General features: G+C 33.0%; 1 protein-coding gene across 3 annotated transcripts in view; it reads left to right on the plus strand.

Moving 5' to 3' along the window:
• htt (huntingtin) overlaps positions 1-23,312 on the plus strand; it is a 595,026-nt gene that overhangs the window by 546,406 nt on the left and 25,308 nt on the right. For all 3 annotated transcript variants that reach the window (XM_085807902.1, XM_085807903.1, XM_085807904.1), the window contains exons 50-51: positions 4,157-4,280; positions 18,366-18,511. In XM_085807902.1, the coding sequence (XP_085664028.1) occupies positions 4,157-4,280; positions 18,366-18,511 (270 nt within the window). The remainder of the gene's footprint in view (positions 1-4,156; positions 4,281-18,365; positions 18,512-23,312) is intronic.

Genomic DNA, 23,312 nt, shown 5'->3' on the forward strand with positions numbered 1-23,312 from the left:
CTTCTTCCATATGTGCGTCTTTTTAGAGGCGCTATGGGTCCGCAGTTCCTTTTCATGGACGACAATGCACCATGTCATCGCACAGTAGCTGCCGAACAGCTCTTAGAGAGTGAGGATATTGAACGTATGGATTGGCCGGCACGATCTCCGGATCTCAATCCCATCGAGCATGTATGGGATTTTCTAGGTAGACGCTTGGCAGCTCGTACCTTACCACCAGTAACGATTCCGGAGCTTCGATTGGCGCTGCAAGACGAATGGGCAGCAATGCCTCAACAACTCATTGACACCCTCATTCTCAGCATGGGCAGACGCTGTGAAACCTGCCTAGCAGTCAGGGGAGATCATATCCCCTATTAAAGACCGGATGTTTCTTGCTGGACACCCATCACAGGGATGTTTCGGCCTTCAGTCGCATTGCGCTCCATGCTACTTTTTCAATAACGCTTCTTTTTATCCCTCTGATTTCTCTTTTAGTAAGTGTTGCTTACGTTACTCATATCCTTACGTATTGGGGATCTTACGGTATTAAATGTGTTGATTTGGAAAGCTTTTGTACAAAGTTATATTGAAAAAACCGTCTCGTCCTTAATTTTTGCACATCAGTGTATATATGGCTACTGATGTAAGTCCCATTACTTCTAAGGAAATGGGACCTATGTCAGCCGATTGTTTCTTTATATGGACGGGTAAAAGTTATTTTTTCCCCTGATTTTATATTTTGCTTTGATGTTATTCACTGCCACATAGATTAAATCAATGATCTTAGGACTGAAATCTTGATAAAAATAGTGTGTCGCTTCTAGTTTCTATGGTGATCTTCCGTTATTTAGTGAAACCATTGCCATGTTATGTGCAGGCTGTAATTTATTTTAAACGAAGGTTGATATACTGTTTGGAAGGGTGCTAGCTTATCATGGTTATTCAGTGTGTTTTTGCTCTTTTGCTTAAACCTTTTTTTAATGATTTTTCTAGCCATTCAAAAATGCTTTAATGCTTTTTGAACTGTTTTACTTGTCTAGGAATAAGCATTCTAATTTGAAAGTTATTCTTATGACTTACAAAAATAGAATAAATTTTAATTAAAAAAAAAAAAAAAAAACCTTGAAAGTTTATAAAATGTTCTAATGGAAAAATGGAGCCTATATTTATTTTAACGTTCAAGTATTTAGTCTATGAGTATATAGTTTGAATTTATTAAGAATGAAGAAAATCACAAAATTTGGGTTAAAATGGAATTTTTTTTTTTTTTTTTTTAATTGGAAAAAAAATTTAAAGTGGTATTTAAGCCTTTAATTTCTTATTTTGTTTTTATGCGATCATCGTATTCTATAAATTACGCAAAATTCCAGTGATCATTAAATACTTGAATTCGAGAAAATTTTCATTTATATTTAATTAAAAAATAAACATATATACTGAGAAATTCAAAAAATCTGGCAGACATTGAAGGCATGTAGAAGGGACCGAAATAAGCATATATGTAAGCCTATGTGTGTGAAAACGGGGTGTAAAAATGGTACAGGATGCTGTTGAGGTCTGTAGGTAAAAGTGGTCTGCTGGCATTAACATCATTCCTCTTGAATGTTGCATATCGCTATACGAACACAGAGCTTGCCTGTATGCAATTTTTATGAGAATGTAGATGAACACGCAGCAGTTACTTGGAGGGGATATTTGGGTATCATTCTTTCGTTTTTAGGTGACGGAATCACCATATGGGTCAAATTTCTTTAACAGCTGCATCCACTTGTAGAGACATTAGGTATTTTTTGAAAACAGGAAAGATGAAAAATAGCAAACACCTTCGCCGGGAATCGAACCACCGACCTCTGAAATACCGGCTCAATGTGCTGACCACTACACCCCGAAGGCACGCTAGGAAGGTGGAAGAAATGCCTTATATACTCCTCTTTTTAAAGGGCTACTGGGGTTTTTAGGGGACCCAATCGCCAAATCCTTGGTGTGGAGAATCCTCATTCAACACCCTTTTTAGTTCGAGCGCCACTGTGGAGACATTAGGTATTTTTTTGGAAGCAGGAAAAATGAAAAGTAGCAAACGTCTTCGCCGAGAATCGAACCACGGGCCTCTGAAATACCGGCTGAGTGTGCTGACCACTACACCACGAAGGCACGCTAGGAAGGTGGGAGAAAAACCTTATATACTCTCCGTATGTTTAACAAATCGTTCCATGGCGAAACGTTTAATCTCTTTGCTGGTGGCCGTAGGTTCAAACTTCATTCTTTTATAGACGAATGTGCTCACTCCCACAGAACTTACATAGTGAGTGATTATCTGTTAGCTGAGCAATTCCAGAGAAATCAGTCTTCTTTTTAGTCTTCCGACTTTAATTATTTTGCCTCCTGAGAACTTCACACACATTGAGCATGAGTAGGGAGTTCTCATAGTTACCGTCAGAATAGAAATCGTAGATTCTTTTGTTTAATTGTTCGAGACTGGGAGTTGTTGCTTTCCGATCCCACAGATTAACTGAATACTAGCATGAAGCGTAGTCTGCATTTGAACGAGAGTACGCCATTCACCTCATTGACAGATATTTGCATTCGAAATAATCAGTTGTTAGTTTAATCATTTTATGTCCCTCTTTGTTAAATTTTACGTGTCATGGTGCACTCTGAAAATGTTTTCGGTGTTTGTCCAATTAAGAGAAAGCTGCTGCATATTACTGCAAATTTTAATAAAAATCCTTATTTTTAATGTCGGATTTACACATTAATGTTCACTTTTAGAGGGAAGTGTTTAACATAAACAAATAAAAAATGTAAATAATTTTATTAGGAGTAAAAAATTGTTTTACATTAATGTTTCTAATTTAAACACATTTTTGTACTAATGCAATATTGTATTCAATAATCTCTTTGCGAATTTCCCAAATTAAATAATAAAGTTAACTCTTGATGAAATTACAGTCTTTAATCGGAACTCGTCGGGACTTCGGCGATTCCAGATTAGGGATTTTTCCGGATTATAGATCATCAATTTAAATCTGGTAAGATGGCATGCAGAAATTATACAATTAAAAATATGAAATCGTAATTTATGAAATAAAGAGTAATTAGGATCTAAAGGGTATAATTAAAAAAAAAAAAAGCTTAATATTTATTTGTTTACTTTATTAAACATTTTTTTCAATGTAAGTTAAGTTGCTTCGTTTTATGTGTTAATACTTTCTGTTTAATTCTATAAACAGACATAATTTCTTGTTCAGTTACAAAGTCCTGCTGTTGAAGTCCTGTAAATGCTGTGCCGAGAATACCGACTAACTTGTCAATCGAAATTTTTTCGTTTTCACTAACCTCTCTGTCACTTTGTTCATGCCTTTATCCATTTTTTTACAGCAATTCCATTTTTTGTTTGATGGACATCGAAATATGCTTTCGCTTTGTAGATCCTTTGGCAGCTCCAGAACCGGAAACTCTTTTTGACATAATCGAAAGTTCAAGCTTACTTTTTATAAAATTGCTCTAACAGTCTGCAAAAAATAATAAGCCGGATCCAATTAGAAGATTAAGGAACAACGCAATCTGCAACATTAACTGAAATAGATAATTATATAATTTTAGCCTAGCTTATACCAACCGTTATACATTAAACGCGCATGCGTAAACGTATCATGCGTAAACGCTACGCATGCGCAGAAAGTTTGCAGCTTTGAGATCCGGATTATAGATCATTCCGGATTATGGACGTCCGGATTAAAGACTTTGTACTGTATTTGTCTGTAATCTGTTTTCACATTCTGGAAAATCTTTTGTGAACACTTAAGGCTTTTAGTGAAATTCTTGTTTTAAAAAGTCTTGTGCTAATTATTTGATGCAAGTCATATGTGAATATAGATATTCTGCCGTTTATGAAAGAATAATTGCAAAAACGAAAAGACTCAAAGGATAATTTATAACTAACTGCAGTTTGTTTATATGTTTTTTTTTTTTTTATCAGTGCTATAAAGGATTTTTTAAGTGTTTGGCCAATTTTTATGGTGTTTTGAAAATTATTTTTTATAATTTAATTTTCCGTGCTCTGTAATATAACTAATAAAATAAAATAATAACTTTTTTACTCTTTTTTTAAACCTTTTAGTCTTTACAATATTATTTTGCCAAATAAAACTGAATGAGCTTTCATGTTTTTAAGGACTAGTATGCAGTATAATCAGAATGAAGATCATATACTTATCATGTGGGCTGTTGCATTTTACATCATGGAAAATTATCAGGAAGAAATTTCTGAAGAAGATTTTAACCAAAAAATATATCAGGTTATATAATATTATTGTTATAATATTATCAAATATTTATAGTTGTAAAATTTAAAATAATTGTTACTTTGAAGATTTATCATGCATGTTGTTTTATGTTTATGTGTGTAAAATGTATATTTCTTGAGGTTTCAGATTTTCCTCTGAACTTGTAAGGTTTGTAGAGACATTAGGTATTTTTTTAAAGCAGAAGTCATGAAAAATGAGCAACGCCTTCGCCGGGACTCGAACCACGGGCCTCTCGAATACGCGTCGAGCGTGCTGGCCATTACACTACGAAGGCATGCTAAGAAGGCGGGAGAAATATCTTATAGGTTCTTATGTTAATTAACTAGTTCTTATGATTTTGATCTGTACTATAACTTCTTTCCGTATTCCTCACCAGAATGCAATTTAACTTAAGGCAACTTTAATGCAATTTAACTAATAAGCTGAGGGTTTTGCCCTGTTTATGCTGGAATTTGGCCGCTGTATCTAAAAGTGATTATTTCGACTTTTGGCATTCTCTCACTAGCAGATAATCTAAGCACATGCGCCGGTAAAGTATTGAGCCAGCTTATAGCTTATGCTATTTAATCGTGTCTTGCTACAGACAAAATGAACTTTTATGTTAAAAGTTCAGGTTAAAATAAAATGGTTATTTAAACCTTCTCAAGAATTTGCCATAATATTTCAGGCCTAACGATAACTTGTCTAGTAAGGTCTGTAGAACTTAACTTCCAACTCCAAGTCAGTTGCAAACTTACAAGCTGATTACAATACTGCAACATCACACAAAACCCAAACTGTAGATGTGCTATACATTTATTTAAATAATTTTACTAATTAAAGTATAGAAGTATTCATCAATTAATATAGCTGCTGGAAGGACGCTTCTCGTCTCTCTCATGTTCAAATCCGTTCTGAGGGACAGCGCCCCTCATTTTTTTTCTTCCCTCACTTCCCATAGATGTTAGTCATCAGAGGCAGGAGCATTATTGTTGCAGTCTGAATAAAGTGAATCAAATTAATGATCTATTTTAAGTAATTTTCCGCTACGTTAAGATATCAAATTCTTTTTTTCAATTCTTGAGATGTTTTAAATTTGAGTGAACATTTTAAGGCAAATCACAAGATACAGCTTTAATTGCTGAAACATTAGTGTGAAACTAATGTTTCAGCTTTCAAACTTTGCAGAAAAAAATCAGTGGAACGACTCTAGCGATGGTAAATCCGATATTATCTGGGGAGATGTTTTAGCTCCTATACTATGACATTTCACAAATTTCCAAATCTGCTGTCTTCTAAATGGCCTAGCTTTGACTATCCAATAGTCTCTTCTAATCACCGATAGCAGTAGCAGAGCAGTATCATCCACGATAAAGATGAGATTCATGAAAATAATTTTTGCTATGATCTGCGTCATGTGATGTTTCTTGGGCAACGAAATAGGATATTTTCCGTCTTACGCGATGTTGGCTTGTCTCAATTTTCCGTCAGCACATATAAATCCATTCTTATAACAAAGGGTTCAAAGAAAGTATCTTGCTATTTGAGTCTAATGGTTCAAAGATTATATTCATTGAACAACTCATCTTTTTGAACTATTCTAGTTTGTTGCGATTCTTCGGTTATAAGATAATCTTAAATCCTTGTTTTGGTAGATCCAGCTGAATTATTGTCAAAACGAAAACACCCTGCGATGATTCTTTTCCTTTTTTCAAGAACGGTGAAACCTCATTAAGGACTAGAATTAGCTAAGTTGCTCCAGTTGAACAAGAAACACTTTTACGTTGTTCTTTGACGGACTCGTTTGAAAACGGTAAGCGGACCGAGAACCGAATAATAGTTCTACTGAGTGACTGTCCTGGCTACCATAAATCATGAGTAGAGAGTTCCGAACGCAAAAGACCTCTTGATACGCAATCGACAGGGTTCTCTTTTCCTCTTATGTGATTCCAGTGCGATGATGGTAGAACTGATCGAATTTCCGAAATGCGGTTGGCCACGAAGGTTTGCCATTGTGTGGGTACTGATTGTACCCATGACAAAACAATCATTGAATCACTATCAACATGAACTTCAACACTATCGACATTCACTCTCAACATGAATAAATATTATCAACATGGATTTTTAAAGAATTCTGCGCAACTTGAACCAGATCACCAGAGTTCTAAACGAGGACTAGAAATTACTTTAAGGTCTACCCGAGTTTTTGATGTTAGTAGCTACAGCAAAAATGAAGAACTATTGGAAGACTTTGAATAAATTACTGCTTCTTAAGCTCTTTCTGGTGCATCACAAAAGCAATGAAGTTCTACATTTGCAGCTTTGGGCAAAGATGCTCTTCTAGGAATGCGAATTCATTTGAGATATCTTCACAGTAGATTTTTCCAAATTTGATTGATTTCCTTTGGTAAGGAATCATTTCACTAAACTTGTAATTTCCATACATCTTAAAGCAAGATTTTTGCAGTGACTATGAAATGTGCTAACCAACCAAGTTGATCGAAGATTTTTTGAAATTTAGATGACAAAATCATTCTTTTAGTTGAATGCTCACTGTTCTCAAAGCCACAAGTAAAATTGTCTTGTGTTGGATACCAATTCAAACCTAATAATTTTATTGATTTCGTACCAACAATTGTGTATGAAGAAGTAGTGCTCTGAGCTTTCTTTCAATGTGGTTTCTAATATTTAGAGATCATTTATGCAATTAAAAACCATTTATGCAATTAGAAACCACCCTTTTGTAAAAGTTCAGTTAGCTGTGATATTAACTCTACTGCATTATCTACTGTGTCTGAACCAAATGTGATGTCATCAGTATAACAATTATGCAATATTATCTGAACCGTCTTTGGGAATTAAGCCCCTTTGTTATTTGTTAGTTGTTTGAGTTCGTTAATAGCCAAGTGTGAAACTGAAGTAGTACATTTTAATGGGCTTCAACGGAATATCTCTCCACAATATTGTTTGGTAATCGCGATCTTCATCATGAATTTGAACTTTCGGTACATTTACAGTAAGTCACTAGTAATGGCTATGGGATTGCATCTAAAAGTAAATAAGTCATCTTGTATCTTGAAGCCTTTCACAAATGTGTCATTTAAGAGACATCCCGAATGTAGTTTTAGGGTAAGACTCGATTCTTTTAGCACGTGATGATGAGATATATAAAAGTGCTCATTTAGCTTACCTAGATTATAATCGGATAATTTTCCATGTGCCTAAGTGACAAATATTCTTTATATTTTTGATATACTTCAGGATTTTTTAAGAGGTTTTATTCTAAGCTGAAAAATTTGCTAAAAGCTGATGATCTAGAATTACATACCATCTTTCCAAAATGATTTGACTAACTCCTTAGCACTTACATTTAGCGTACTAACTGAAACTTGCTCACGGTTTGGAGTAGTTCCAGCAATGACCCATCTCAACTTAGAACAAAATGCAAATGGAAGATTTTTCATCCTTTTTAATGACTTTTCCATTGATCAAAGTAAAAAACATGTAAAGTCCCAGCAAAATATCAGTTTCTCTCGATTCATAAATTGCAGGATCTGCTGAAGTTAAATCTTGGAAATTTTCATATAAATTCGAAGGTAATATTACACTTAGAATGTTTCCTGTAATTTTGTCTATTATGTAAGCGGACGTAGAAATTCTGTAGCTGGTATTGAAATGAGGTGTAAACAGCAAGTGATTTCTCCAGTAACTGTTGAATTGAAAGTTCCTAGACATGAAACTAAATACCTTCGAATTCATTATGTTTAGTCCTAAACTGATAGCAGTTTCAGGACAAATGAACGATTTTTCACTACCTGAATCTAGCAAATATCTACAGTTTATGAATTCATTATTTGAGGTTTGAACCTTAAGCATTATACAAAAGTAAATGACTGTCATTAGCATGACCTCTAAAATGGTTATTTTCATAGTTGTTTGCACAAACAGTTGAAGAAAAACCTCTCTCAAGTTTTGTTCCGTTTTTATTTTCGATTTCAAAAAAAAAAAAAAAAAAAAAAACCTATGCTTCCAGTAAAGGGAAATAAGATGCATTTTTTATCTGAAATTATTTTCTAGGTGCAAAATGTTATGATGACAGTTAAAACAATTTTTACAAGTATTTGCACTCTTACACAGATTTTAACAATGTCTTGTAGACTTGGGTAGCATAAAATTACGAGGCTTAGAAGACTGTGTGAAGAATTATGCAAGTCTTAGATGTAACAAATCCAAAGAAGGGTGTAAAGAACCTTTTATTCACTCAGTATAAGTTTACAGATAACCCCACTTTAGTGTATACTAAAGACAACACTTATATGTTAACTCAAACGGGTAATGATGAACTTACAATTAAATGTAGCAAGTTTAGCTTAACGGCTCACAGGATAATTTAATGCGCAGGAAGGCTGTGACTCATAAAAGTAGGCATAAACAAGCTTAATAGCAAAAACAATCAATGCCACAGAAATCTAATCGCTTGTAATTCAAGATAGCAACTTGGCCTTCAAGTAGGCATAACACACTCTAAAATCATCTTCCAAAACCTTCCCTTAATAACTATTCCTTTCTGCCTCATTTGAATACATACATGCTAACTTATAAACATTCTGGCAAGAACACATGGGTGAAAAATTAGAATAACTGGTTAATTATCGTAAGATAATGTATAAAGCGTTTATGAAACTTCGAAGGTTTAAATTTTACATCTCTTGATAGTGAAACGCCTGAGTTAAAGACAGAAGCATTTTTGAATACTTTGCTCATTTAGTCTTTCAACTTTGCCTATGACACAGAGAATGCTGACTTTGTTGAGAAACTTATGACTAACACTACCAGGAAAGTAGGGGAGCCGAATTTAGATTTGATAAGTCCCTAAGCTATTTGAGATATATGGGCCCTTTATAAGTCTGTTATACTATATTTATACTAAAATTTAATTTTTTTGGTGTGCCCCCAAGAATGTGGCGGCCCTAAGCTATAGCTTGTGTAGCTTATACATAAATCCTGCACTGATTAGTATATTAAATTTTGTTATCTTATAGCAATTTAAAGTATCTGTATACATGCTTTTTTAAACTTGTATTACAGAAATCATGTACCTGCGAAGTTTCTCTCTTCATGCCATTTGAACCTAAATATGTGAAGAACTGTGACACAAAATGCTCCTAGTATAGTTCTGAAAGGGTCAAATTCAGGGACAGATTAACCTATTTTAGGGCCTAGACATTTTTTCCAGCCGGGCCCCTACACCCGGGGTGTTATGTAACTTTTACGAGAATTTTCTAACAAAATAATAAATTATATATATATATATATATAAAATAATTAACAAAAATTTTCAATTTTTCAAAAATCTTTCCATTGTTATATAATTATACACAGGCGTTTGATTATGTATATCCAATAGAATTGGAACTTTTTGTTTATATGTCATAAATTAAGAAAACGAAATTTATTATGTTAAATCTCAAAACCTTAATTTTGAAAAAAAAAAAAAGATTATGAAATTAATTCAAAAATCCTTTTTACTGGCTTTCAGATCTGCAAATTTATCAATTATTTATTCATAATTAATATTGTGGAACGCATTTTGTTCTATGTACAGTACATTTAAAGAAGTAAATTTTGTTTGACTTAATGAGTTTCGTAAATAATGTTTTACGCGTTTTGGCACCGAAAACGATCTTTCACCAGATACATTCAATACAGACAAAGCTAAAATATACCTAATATGATTTCCATATCTGGAAATGTCAATACAATTTTCGTAGTCTTTATAAATCGTATCATGTCAGATGGCAACGCTTAATTTTGGCTTTTACCAAGTAATAAAAATTGTAAGAATTCCTCATCCAGTTCTTTTGTAACAGTGTCTTCACTGTACCATTTTTTTTAGTAATGTCGTATCTTCAGATTCAATTGAGACACTGTCATTTGAGTGTATATGAAATATTAAAAAATCTCATGAGTACTTTTATAAAATTTGGTATGCAGTTTAGTTCAAAAGATATGCTGTCAAATATTAAGTAAAAGCAATTTCGTTTAAAGGCTTCTTCACCCTGATTACATGAGCTTTTTTTATCGTTATGAACTGTGTTAAAGAATATGACTATGTTTTTTAATGCGGTTTTGGAGCCCATTGTAGTTTTAAGACATATTTGCCGCATTGTCATAGCTTTGTCCTCTACAGTTGCAAATTTCCCGACCTAATATTTCAAGGTTCTATAAAACTTCATTTTGTAATGATTCTGCTGGGTGCAAATAAATTGGTAAAAATCCAAAACAAATCTCTGTATTGGGATTTCATCTACTGATACATAAAGCAATATAAAAGTTAACTGGTCTTCGTGTGTTATATGAGGGGTAGAGTTAATTATAATTGAAAAATATTTGGCGGTTTTAACTTCTGACACTAATGTTCCTAACATTTTTTGTTCAATATTTCAATAAATTAATCGTAAATAGTTGACGAAAAGTAACTTGTGTTGCCTTTTCCAGCTAACCCGAATTTTTTTATATGCGATGCTAAAAACTCATCAAATTCTTCCAAATATTCTAAAGCTCCTATGTAATTTCCACTATGGGAAGCAGAGAAAAGTTTATTACTGCCACGAAGTGCAAGAGTTTAGCTAAAAACTTTGTTGTTGCTACTACCCATAGCAGTACTTTTCTCCAATGTTTTTTTCCTTCTATATATTGTTTTTCAATGATAGTGTCTATGCGTCCCAACTAAATTTCTTACTATTAAAAATTTAATAGAATGTGTATTGATCAGTAGAATTTTCGCATTCTTGCACTCTTATATTTACATTTTCCTAGTCCGAGTATCCTTCTGTAAAATTTGTTCGTTTGATCGAAAATATCTTGCAAACGTAGCAGTAAATTGCTTTACTTTTTGGACTGTACACTAACCATTCTTGTTCAACTTTTTCACCATTTGCTTTATTGCAAATAAAAATGTTTTTCTTTAATGACCGAATTAGAGTTTTTCCACTTTCTTTTATTACATTTTTAGCGGTATGTATAAATGAAATATTTGATCGTGGTTTAGTTTTAAGCAAATAATATTGCATGTCTGTTGTTAAATTTAAAGGACACAAAGAAATGTTCAAATTTTCCAAAACTAAAGCATTATAACGTTTTTAGGTATGTATTCTATATTTTGAATTCATTCTTCATCACTTGCATTTTGGTTTTTCTCCACAATATCTCACATACCTTCTATATTTTTCATTTCTGTTACTTCAATTTCGGTTTTCCTGCTTTCTGTCATTTCTGCGTGTACTTCCTAGTTTCTGGAATATTCATCAACTTCTTTTTCCATAATCTGTGCTTCAGACTGAACTTCTGCATCAGTATTATCTGTTTTTGTATTAACAACATATTTAAACAGAGCACTTTTTTGTTTATTTGTTTTTTCCTGCATTTTCTTCTTACATTTTCTTTTTACGGCACCGGAAGCATGACGATAATTCATTTTATATAAAATAATTAGATATTTTATTACATAAAAAGCTACTTTAACACTTCAACTAACTAATCACTTCGAGATATTTAATAGTTAGAGCGAAAAATCGTCTCTCTCCCAAAGAACATACTCTTGCAATGTTTAATGTCTTTACTAGAGTTCTGCGCACTATGCAATACGTACCCAATATCACGTATCACGCCCCAGCTATAGATCAGCTAGTCAGGAAAATATTCTTCTTGTACAAAGGACTATTTATATCAGTACATCTTAATAGAAACGGAAACTTGCAGATTTATATTAAATTTAAATTGAGGTTCATATTGTTACGGATTTGATAATTTAATAGCTAATGTTAGTAGAATTATAAATAAAATTGTTTTATTCCCCGTGCAGTGCAGCGCGTGACGAATATTAAAAGAAAGCTAAGCCGAAAAATTAAAAATACAAGAGCACATGCATTTAACATTTAGTAAATAAATATCTCTTTTCGATTTTGAGAAATTGCTAAGAACACTCTCGCGTGTAATTTAAAAAGCTTATAAAAAGGAGGAAATGTTTAGAAAACTACTCTTGTTGACTGCAGCGAATTCGCGGATTAGCTTTCTCTAGCTGTTTAGAATTAAGTTCTGTTGAACGTTTCAGTAGTTAAAAGCTAAGTACAGTGAGATATTGTAATACTGTGCGAATATCTGAGGAAATTTAACCATTTTGTTTTATTTGTTGTGATAATAATCAACTTTGTTCATTTTTCATCAGACTTGTGCATTCAATTCATAGCGAACATGTACGCACGCAACAATTTTTGGTGTCAGAAGTGGGATTTGAATGCCAATAACAAGAACAATGGAAGAACAATTAAGGCAGTTGATATCAGCCTTTGCCTCGTTTAAAGAAGAAATGAAAGGAGAGATGAAAAGAAAAGATGGCTTCAATTGAATCAAAAAAGCTTTGATAAAAATTATAGTACGCCTTATGCCATATGACCCATCTTGTCCGGCAAAGGTCTAATATTATTTTCGTCGACCGAAATCATATGGGAAGACTCGATCGTATGAGTTTATTATAACTAAAAATGCAGGTTTATGAGCCATCAAAACGTAAAACACTATAAAATACAAACAGACCTATATTTAAAATTAGCCATTTAAGAATATTACACAGAAGAGCAAATATATTTATAGCAGCATAAGAAGAATACTGAAAACACTGTTTAAAACTTATCGTATGATAGATTCATTTCGCAGTTTTTATCTGAATGCAATCAGATAAAATCGATAAAGATAATCAGAAGTCGTTAATCCGGACTCGTCGGGACTTCGGCGATTCCGGATTATTGATTTTTCCGGATTATAGATCATCAGTTTAAATCTGGTAAGATGGCATGCAGAAATTACAAAATTAAAAAATATCAAACCGTAATTTATGAAATAAAGAACAATTATGAGCTAAAGGGTATCAAAATTTACAAAAAGAAAAAGCTTAATATTTATTTGTTTACTTTATTAAACATATCTTTCAATGTAAGTTGCTTCGTTTCATGTGATAATACTTTCTCTTTAATTCATTAAACAGACATAATTTCTTGTTTAGTTACAAAGTTCCGCTGTTCAAGTCCTATAATTGCTGTGTTGAGAATACCGACTAATTTGTCAATCGAAATGTTTTCGTTTTCAATAATCTCTGTGTCACTTTCTTCACTATCGGAAGCGAATTATAATGACGAGGAACTTGATTTAAATCATATCAAAGACGGAGTACATCGAGATGAAATGCTACACTTAGTAAAGAATTATAAGCCAAATAAAATAAAAACATCTGGCCTGAAGATAAGGATAGTGCTGACAGATCAACTTCCAATCCGCGGCGTGAAACTGATAAACAGATTTCGGATTTCAAAACATACTTTCGCTTTGTAGATACAAATTACATATTAGTAAATATATATCGGAAGTTCTATTTGACATAATCGAAAGTTCAAGCTTACTTTTATGAAATTGCTCTAACAGTCTGCAAAAAATAATAAGCCGGATCCAATTCGAAGATTAAGGAACAACGCAATCTGCAACATTAACTGAATTAAATAATTTTAGCTTAGCTTATACCGTCCGTTACACATTAAACGCGCATGCGCACAAACATATTCGCAGCCGTAAAGGTCTTACGCGCACTCGTAAACGCCTGTGCGCATGCGTGAACGCTACACATGCGCAGAAAGTTTGTAGCTTTGAGGTCCGGATTATAGATCATTCCGGATTATGGGTGTTGATCGCTACACATGCGCAGAAAGTTTGTAGCTTTGAGGTCCGGATTATAGATCATTCCGGATTATGGGTGTCCGAATTAACGACTTTTGACTATATAAGTAATAATATTTTTAGTTTAAAACATTGATTTGAATTTAAATAAAAATGGATTTCAGGTAATGCTTTATCTGCAAGATTAGAGTAAACGATTGCTAAGCTACAGAATGCGATTTTGCGTTTTTTATGTTCTAGTCAATATCCTGAGGGATTTACAATTTTTGTATTAGCTGTCTTCATTTAAACGATTCATTGGAATTTATTTTTTAAATACAAAATTTAATTATTTTATTTGTGTAATTAATTACTTTATCTGTGTGAAATTTGAATGCATTAAACACTGTGATTCTTTTATTAAAACGCCAGTCAGTTGCGGTTCTCAGAAATAACGATCACTTTTATAGACGGTCACCAATAAGAGGATTCCTTGTATTTAATTTGTTTTAAAACAGAAAATGGAACATAGATTTTTTCCCTTGATAAATGGTATTCGAATATGTGGATATATACCTGGAAACAATAATGATATCTTATTTATTTATTAAAAAAAAGATTGCCTTTTGGAATTATCATTTAAGTATAAAATTATTTTTAAACTTTTATTTTTTAATTCTGAGTTTTTTAGTTTATGGATTAGGATTTTGTGAAAGCTTCAATAACACTTTAATATAGTCGATCACGTTTAAACTTTTTCATAGGCAATAAGTCTAATTACATATCGAGTCGGTCTTTTTAATTGACAGAAGCAGCACATTATTTACAGTTGATTCTTCAGTGTAAGAGAGTTAGAAGGAGGACTTTGTACTTTTTCTCCCGTCACTAAATCAATGATTCTCATATTTATTAGAATTTTTAATAGAGCATTTTAAACAATTCAATTTTTGGATATAGGAGCAAGGAATATGTCACAGTATAGGGATAAGTATAAGACATTTTCCTTTTACAGCTCTATAAAATTGGTGAAGTTGAGACATTATTAGCAAATTTTAATCTAGTCATTCCTTTGTGATTGGCGTTGCTCTTTGAAGAAAAACTTCAAATAAGAATTAAAATAATTGTTTCCTCCTTAAATATCACACACTAAAGAAATAATTTTGTTGTGAAAATTATTTTCTCCAACTGCGCAATTTGGAAGCATTAACTATCTGTATGATATCTCTGAATAGTATAGTTAAATAAAATTAAGATTATTGCAAAGGAAATTGTAATGTTATGAGTACAATTCATAACCGCAGGTAATTAAAAATTGAACAATTTTACCACTTACCAAAATTTTTTTAACGTTTTGTGTGTTACCTTTATTTATAAAATATGTTCTTCTCACTTAAACCATAAAATTCAATTCAACAGCAATATGACAAAATAAATTAAAAAGAGTGTATTTTTAGAATTTCAGATACACAGTCTCGGGCGCTGGAGATAAAAAATTTTTTTTTTTTTTTTTTTTCGTACAGTGTTACCACTGCTCGCTTTGAAATCGTTGATTTTGTCAATTAAAAATCCGTTAAAGTTTTATAAAATATGAAATAAATAATAAAACAAATTCCAAACTCCAAATTTGGACTTTCAGATACTCATGTTCGAATGAATGACTACGTTATTCAGAATTTGATGTCTCTAGGTACCGCTGTTTTTTCGCGATGCGAAAAACATACATACATTCACTCAGATTCTTTATTTAATTTCTTTAAATATAATTCTAAGATTTGGTGGCAGCACTTTGAAAAGTGAAACGCCGTTTATAATGAGCAACACAAAATGCCAAGACGAAGTTAATAGCCCTTTTGGGCAATTTGCCTTTTTGGGCTAATTAAATAAAATAGCTTACTTGGCAGTGAATGAACTATCTGCGTATTTAACAACTACCCTATTAAATCATTTTAAATAACAGGAATTTAAATTGCTAGATGACTAAGAAAATGAAATTCATTGCATTGAAAGCATCGAAATTCACATGCTTTCTATATTATTCCAAAAAAAAAAGTTAAATATTTTTGCTATATTTATTGACTTAATTGCAATTCGAAATTAATGTAATCACTCAAAATTATTTTATTGCGTTTTCTTCCCTCTTTTGTGCAATATTTAGATAATAAGTAGCAAATCTCAAAATTAAATACTTCAGCTTATATTTTTTCCCTTTTCTTTCTTCTTTCTTTCTTTTTTTTTAAATACTTAGTTTCTTTTAACCATTATGCTTTTAGATGCTTTGTCCGAAACGAAAGGTCTTTTTCTTCTTTACTGATATTTAGCTTGATAGCTAGAGGGAAAGTTGAACCGGATACAGAGGGATATTCAAAACTGTAAAAAACAACAGCTTTGCGACTTGAAAGTGTCACCTCACCTTCGAAATATTTTCCCACAGCTTGTTTCCTGAGGAAGGATTTTTCCTGATCTTACTTTTAAATTGAAAATAGCAGACTTTCCTGTCATTCTTTGTTAATCAGATGCATTTTTGGGGGAAGCTGGAAAGCAGCATTTTAAAAACTTAAGTCTTATCTATTGAAAATTATTTAGCACTTTTTATAAGTATAGGTAGTGGTGAAGCGGGAGGGTGCCTGGGCGCCCAGGGCACCCCCCTTGCTACACGCCTGGTTTATGAAATTAAAGGAAACTTTTATTTTTTAATTTTTTTTCAAAGTGGACGGTTTGACCAGGCTCCCCCCAAAAAACAGGGCCCTAGACATTTGTCTCATTTTTCTATGCTATGGTCCGGCCCTGGTCAAATTATTAGATTTAAACAAAAATATAATAAATATTTTATATATAATTTATATATAATTTGGTAAAACTATTTTATAATTATTTTTTAATAAATATATTTTATAATAAATTATTTATTATATTAAGCATCATTTGAAAATGTTCATTTTCTTCTTAATTACCTAAATTCAAAACCGCAAAAATTAAATTATACTGATATTTATAAGAATTGAAGTGGTATAACTACTATTCTTATAACAATTAAAAGTAATAAGATAATGTTATAAGCCTATTAATGCCGTTATTTTGAAAACTATTTTTCTTGCCTTTTACATAATCTATATTAGTTAATTGTATTGGAAATTGAGATATAGGCTATTTCATATGCTTTTCTCTTTCAGATTTATTATTAAAGTGACTTTTTAAATTTAATTGTATCTAATATCTTTACTTATTATTTACTTGTATTTACATATTTTTAAACAGGTTGGAAAAAAGACCTTTAATCTCACAAAATTACTGTTGTTTGAACTCCTAAATGAAACTAAGTAAACAGAAAGAAAATTATGAAAGTATGCTTACTAAATAGAATTGTCATTGAACTCTTTTTGGAGAGGAATGTTATTCTTAGTTGAAAAAAATCCCTTCTATTAGGGCGGATGCATTTAGTGGTGAAATTGATTAACTAAGCGGATGATCAGCATTTTTAGTACTTACGTCTGGTGACTAATACTATAAATGTGTTGCCGAGGAAAGGAATCGTATGCGAATCGTATTAAAAATTTGTGGTCCAATGGCAAAAGAAAATTAGGACAAACAAAAATAATTCAGAGATTGGAGGTTTCTAAAATTTTATTCAAATATGGCATGATGACCTATATACTAAAAAAATTCAAATCTGTCGTTGAAGGATGTCTGAATATGGAAAATTGTTTTGAAAAGCAAAAGGTTTCCGTATAAAACATTAAATTAATGTCTGTACTCTTCTGTTATCAGAACCAGATTCAGAAATGTATGTGTGCACGTATGTTTATATGTGTACGTCTATACACACACATACGTACATACATATATATATACTATATATATATATACATGCATACATGAACACATCCATGCATTACATGAATTCATACATTTCTGAATTTGGTCTCAATAACAGAAGAGTCCTTTATTGTCATTATATTGAAAATTATGTATTTAATAGATTAAATCTAGCAATTTTGAAAATAATCCATTTGAGTCTAATAATTTGTGTCCATCCGTGTTGCTATTTATCAGTCAGAATTGTTCATGTACAGTACATGTTTAATTTTCCCCTCCTTTTTATAATATTTGGATTTCTTGATAGTTTTGCATGTTTTTGTACAAAAATATGTTTTTCTCTGGGTAACATGTTACTTTGTTTACTCTGTGACTCATATTTATGTTTGCTTATTGTTATCAAGAGTTTAAACATAAATATAATTAAATTTAAACTATTTTATTCTGAGTGCAAGGATATTTTTCTGTAATACTTTTTAAATTGAAGTATATTTTTTTATTTATCTTACATAGTATATTATTAATCTATTATACATTATTTACATTATATTTACATTTATTTTTTGTCTCATTTAGTTAAGTCTTCAAATATGTGGTCAAAACGAAGACTGTGTGTCAAATATGGTATATCTAACTGTTCTTCATGGTTTGGAACGTCTTCTTGTTGCAGAAATTTTAACTGGAAAGGAAGCAAATCTACTTTTAAAATTAACGGTTGAGAGGTAACATATTATATAAATGACCTGAATTACTGTGCTTTTTTACTTTCTTGATTTTTTAACTTTTTTTTCTGTTATTCATCATTTGTTGACTGCTTTTTAAAATTATTCAAAAAAATGACCTCTTAGCAAAAGAAAATAAATAGTTATCATTACTACTGTTTCTTCTTTTTATCTGTTTAGCAAACATGTAGTTGTCCTCAGAAGAACATTGAGTTTACTTAAAACTATGTCCTTTTAAATTGTAGAAAAAGTGACAAAGAAAGCAAGGGTTTAATTAACCTTTATTCTTCACAATTTATAGCCGCTCTCGCACTTCAGGATACAGAGATCAGTACTTGTGGTCTGAACGTAAAAATAAGAACTACAAACTAACTAAATTTAAATAAGAGCTAAATTCAAATACTTTACAAAGGCTAGTAGCACTAAGATTAGCCTTTTATATCTTTACATATGTAGTACGCAGAATGCGGGGAAAACTACAATACGTCTTCAATATCAAGAGGACTAAACCTCTGGCCTTAAAGTCGGACAGCAACTGACTGAAACGTGCGTGAAGTAAAAGTGAGAGAGTTGCAAGAAGTCTCACTCTCTCTCTCTAACTCTTCTTGGCTAAAGGCCACAACTTAAATACTTAGGAGTTCGCAAGCACAATTTGCATAATAAAACTAACGCTTTTCTTCTGGCCGGAAGTGGAAAATAAGAGAGGACAGTAAAGTTTTAAAATAAAATAAACTTTAGTAAAATTTAAGATCTTATAGAGGAAGATATAAATATTTTGTTCACTTAACTGATGAAACAGTTCAAGGCACTGATAAACTGCAAGATCAGGTCCAACGAATTTAGAATGGACTGTATCTCTTATTAAACTAACTGACTAACAAACTAAACTATAATATCTCATTATCTTTATTTTACTCATATGTGTAAGACACTCGGACAACCACACGCACTCCGCTTCGTCATTGAAGCAATCCCTTTTCTTACAGTAGCAATGGCAGCACCATCTCGCTTGAAAGGAATTTAACATTCCTCTGGATCAAAATTACAAAATTTCAAGAAATTATACAAAATATTCTTAAAGCAAAATTAATATGCTTATAAACATATAAACAGCATAATACTATTCTATCATTATAACTACAGCTATTACAGTACTAGAACAAAATACAATTTTTCTTTTACATATGCAAAAATATCAGTTCAGTTTTTTATAGGAAGCACGGTGATCTTTGTGATCCTCTTTTTAATTCTCCTGATTTTGTTTTAATTTTAACAGTTCTTACTTATTGTCAGATACATGATAGACTTTAATAATCCGACCTAAAATCCATTTGCAAACTGGCAGATAGTCCTTGACGAGTACCATAGTACGAACAGAAATATTGTCCTTCTTTACCATCCACTTGTTTATCTGCTGCAGACTTCCTAAATACGAGGGCTATCCAGAAAGTAGATTACGTTTTGGAATAAAAAAATAAACAAAGTATAGGAAACAAATTTTATTATATACAGATGAAAGCCACACTCAAATACTACTTTTCTACATAGTCACCATACAAATTAAGGCATTTATCGTAGCGATGTACGAGCTTGGAAATTCCTTCGTCGAAAAATTCGGCCGCCTGCGCCTTCAACCACTTCGTTACCTCTTCTTGCAGCTGTGCGTCGTCATCAAAACGCTGCATAGCCAGCCACTTCTTCATTGCTGGGAATAGGTGGAAGTCGCTCGGTGCCAGGTCGGGACTGTACGGCGGATGAGGAAACAACTCCCACTTAAAAGATTCAAGAACTTTACGAGTGACATTTGCCGTGTGGGGCCGGGCGTTGTCGTGAATCAACAAGATCTTAGAGCTCAACATTCCTCTGCGCTTGTTTTGAATTGCTCTTCTGAGTTTTTGGAGAGTTTGGCAATACCTTTGAGAGTTTATTGTAGTGCCTCTTTCCAGGAAGTCCACCAAAATTACACCTTTTCTGTCCCAAAAAACAGTCGCCATCATCTTCCTTGCCGACATTGTTTGCATGCATTTCTTGGGTTTTTGGGGAGAACTTGTGTGCCCCCACTGCATTGATTGCAATTTCGTTTCACAGTTCACATGTTTCACCCATGTTTCGTCACCAGTAACGATGCGATCGAGTAAAGAGTCACCATCCTTATGGTAAGCGTCCAAAAAGTTCAACGCTGCAGCCATTCGCTGATTTTTGTGGTCCTCTGTCAAGATTTTTGGAATCCATCTTGCACAAAACTTGTGGTAACCAAGCTTTTCGCTGATGATTTCGTGCAACAAACTTCGCGAAATTTGTGGAAAACTCAAAGAAAGTTCCGTTATTGTGAAATTTCGATTTTCACGGACTTTAGCATCGACTTTTTCGAGAAGTTCGGCGGTCCCTATGCTGGGTCTCCCACTTCGATCTTCGTCGTGAACATTGGTTCGGCCATTTTGAAATCTTATGACCCACTGACGCACTCCACCTTCAGTGATAATGTTGTCCCCATACACTTCACGAAGCTGACGATAGATTTCTATCGGTTTACAGTTTTTTGCAGTCAGAAACCTTATTACTGAGCGCACCTCGCAGCTCGCGGGATTTTCAATTAACGCAGACATTTCAAACCGTCACAGTATCTGAACGGAGCACAGCACGAACCTCTCACTAGCACGGCTAGATGCAGACTGAGCTGCGCAACGCTCTGACCCCAAGATGGCCGCGCTAGCCCCGCCCCTAGCGGACACAGACGGAAACGTAATCTACTTCCTGGATGGCCCTCGTAGTTATTCGACCATTTTTTCCAAATAACCTGAACTACTTTTGTTGTTCTCTGGCACCCGGCTTAACCGATTTTCATTTACGTCTATTATCATTGGCTCCGGAATCGCCTGTATCGATCTCCCTATTAACCCTTTCTGGCATGCTACCTTTTAAAGTTGGAGTTTTGAAAAAAAAAAAAAAAAAAAGGTAGCAGTCTGATTAGGCCTAGAGGAGTTCACAAGTAAAATTTTGTGGAGATAGCGCTACTTATCGTTTTAATTATGTGGGCAGGGCTTAGTTTCTAAAATTAGAAGTGTCGGAGCCCTATGAAGACTCTGAGAAAGGAAAGAAAAAATAAATAAATAACAATAATAGCTAATGATTAAATAATAAATTTAAATTAAGATTAATATTAATTTGATTAAATTAACTAATTAAATTAAATTAATCAATTAAAGAATAAATTTAAATTAAGAAAAATGTAGAGAGAGAAATCTAATAAATTATTAAATTAATTTTGAATAGTTAAATAGAAAAAAAAAGTATTGGACCTCGTCTTATTTGAGGCATCGTCTGGAATTACGATTTCACTTAGATACTAAGAAGCAGTTCAGCCGATCTCCGTCTGAGTTTAAGTCCTGATTATACATAAAATGTACTATTCCAAGTGATGACAGGTATCAATGTTCTTTTGGAGCACACCAAGGGAAAAAGATAGAACGATTAAAGCTCCACTAAGGAGAATAGTGAGAATTCTAGAAGCAGTATGAGGGTATGGAAAGGAATTTAACTGAAAAGTGTAGCTTTGAAGATAAAGAGGGAAGAGTTCAAGACTTTTGGATCGCGATGCCCTATCGATATAATTCTAGCCATCAAGCAGAAATTTTCCCTTATTACTTTTCCTGAATAAATTTTCCTGAATACAACGTGAGAATAAATATGACTTATCGGTACAAGTGACAACAATGGTCCCCACCCCCGTTTGGTTACATCATTCAGAAAGTCTACAGCTCTGCAGAAGTCACTAGCGTGGAACGTGCACGACCAGGGTGTCACTTTTAGTCCTTTGAGAAGGGAACACAAAATTTACCCGCTCTCATAAATTCATTGCATATCCTGGAGAATTAGCCTTTGACATATAATTGGGGGCTTTCTTTCCTTAAAAGTCTCAACCTCTGTGCAAGGCTTGAGTGCTATGGAAAGACAGGCTTGCATTCAGAAGTTAGAATCGGATTTTTAAGACATTTTTACTATTAAAATAAAATTTATGGGCTAAAATTGTGGTTCACTTGCATAAAAAAAAGTGCCTGAGTCCTTTTATTTAGGGCTCCGGTGCGCTCCGGCTGAAATTATAATTTAACTCGAAAACTGAGAAGTACTGGAGCAAGGCTCTGGTGGGCTCCGGCGCAATTTAACTCTGTATGTGGGTGTGCCCAAAGTGGGTACACTGATTGAATAGAGCTTCGAAAAGAGTGCTGAAACGTGCATTATTGTCAATGAACTGACCGATGAGATGCGGAGAAACAAAGAATACAGACTCTCATTTGTCATAGATTATCGGTGAGCAAGGTCTGGGCACACCTAGGGTTCGCCGTTTGATTTTTTCCAAGATTTCAAGGTAAAAATTTAAAACTAATGTAGAATAAGGAGATTAGCATACGGCCAAAAAATAACATAGAAATTTATTTTTAAACAATTCCTTTTATACCCTAAAAAACATCTGGAAGATTTCTTTGAAAAATGAGGGTCTTAAAAAACTAAACATGGCTAAAATATATGGACTGGTTTGTGTTCAGCTGCCATCTACTACAAATAAAGAAGGTTCAGAATAACCTATAGTAACCTATAAATCCTTTTTCATTCAATTTTTCTGTGCGTACAGAAGGAAATTTTTATGTGTGTCCAGACCGGACACACTGTGCCGCGAAGGGTTAAGAAATGACCTGGGTTCAAAACTTCATAACAATCAGAAATAATTGGAAATGAGTGTAAGAGGTCTCGAATTTAGTATCCTCCACTTGTACGATTATTGTCTCAAACTCCTCATACGTAA

This window comes from Stegodyphus dumicola, chromosome X1 (genome assembly GCF_044657685.1).
Source record: "Stegodyphus dumicola isolate Sdum_Otavi_A_Nest chromosome X1, ASM4465768v1".
NCBI classification, from domain to species: Eukaryota; Metazoa; Arthropoda; class Arachnida; order Araneae; family Eresidae; genus Stegodyphus; species Stegodyphus dumicola.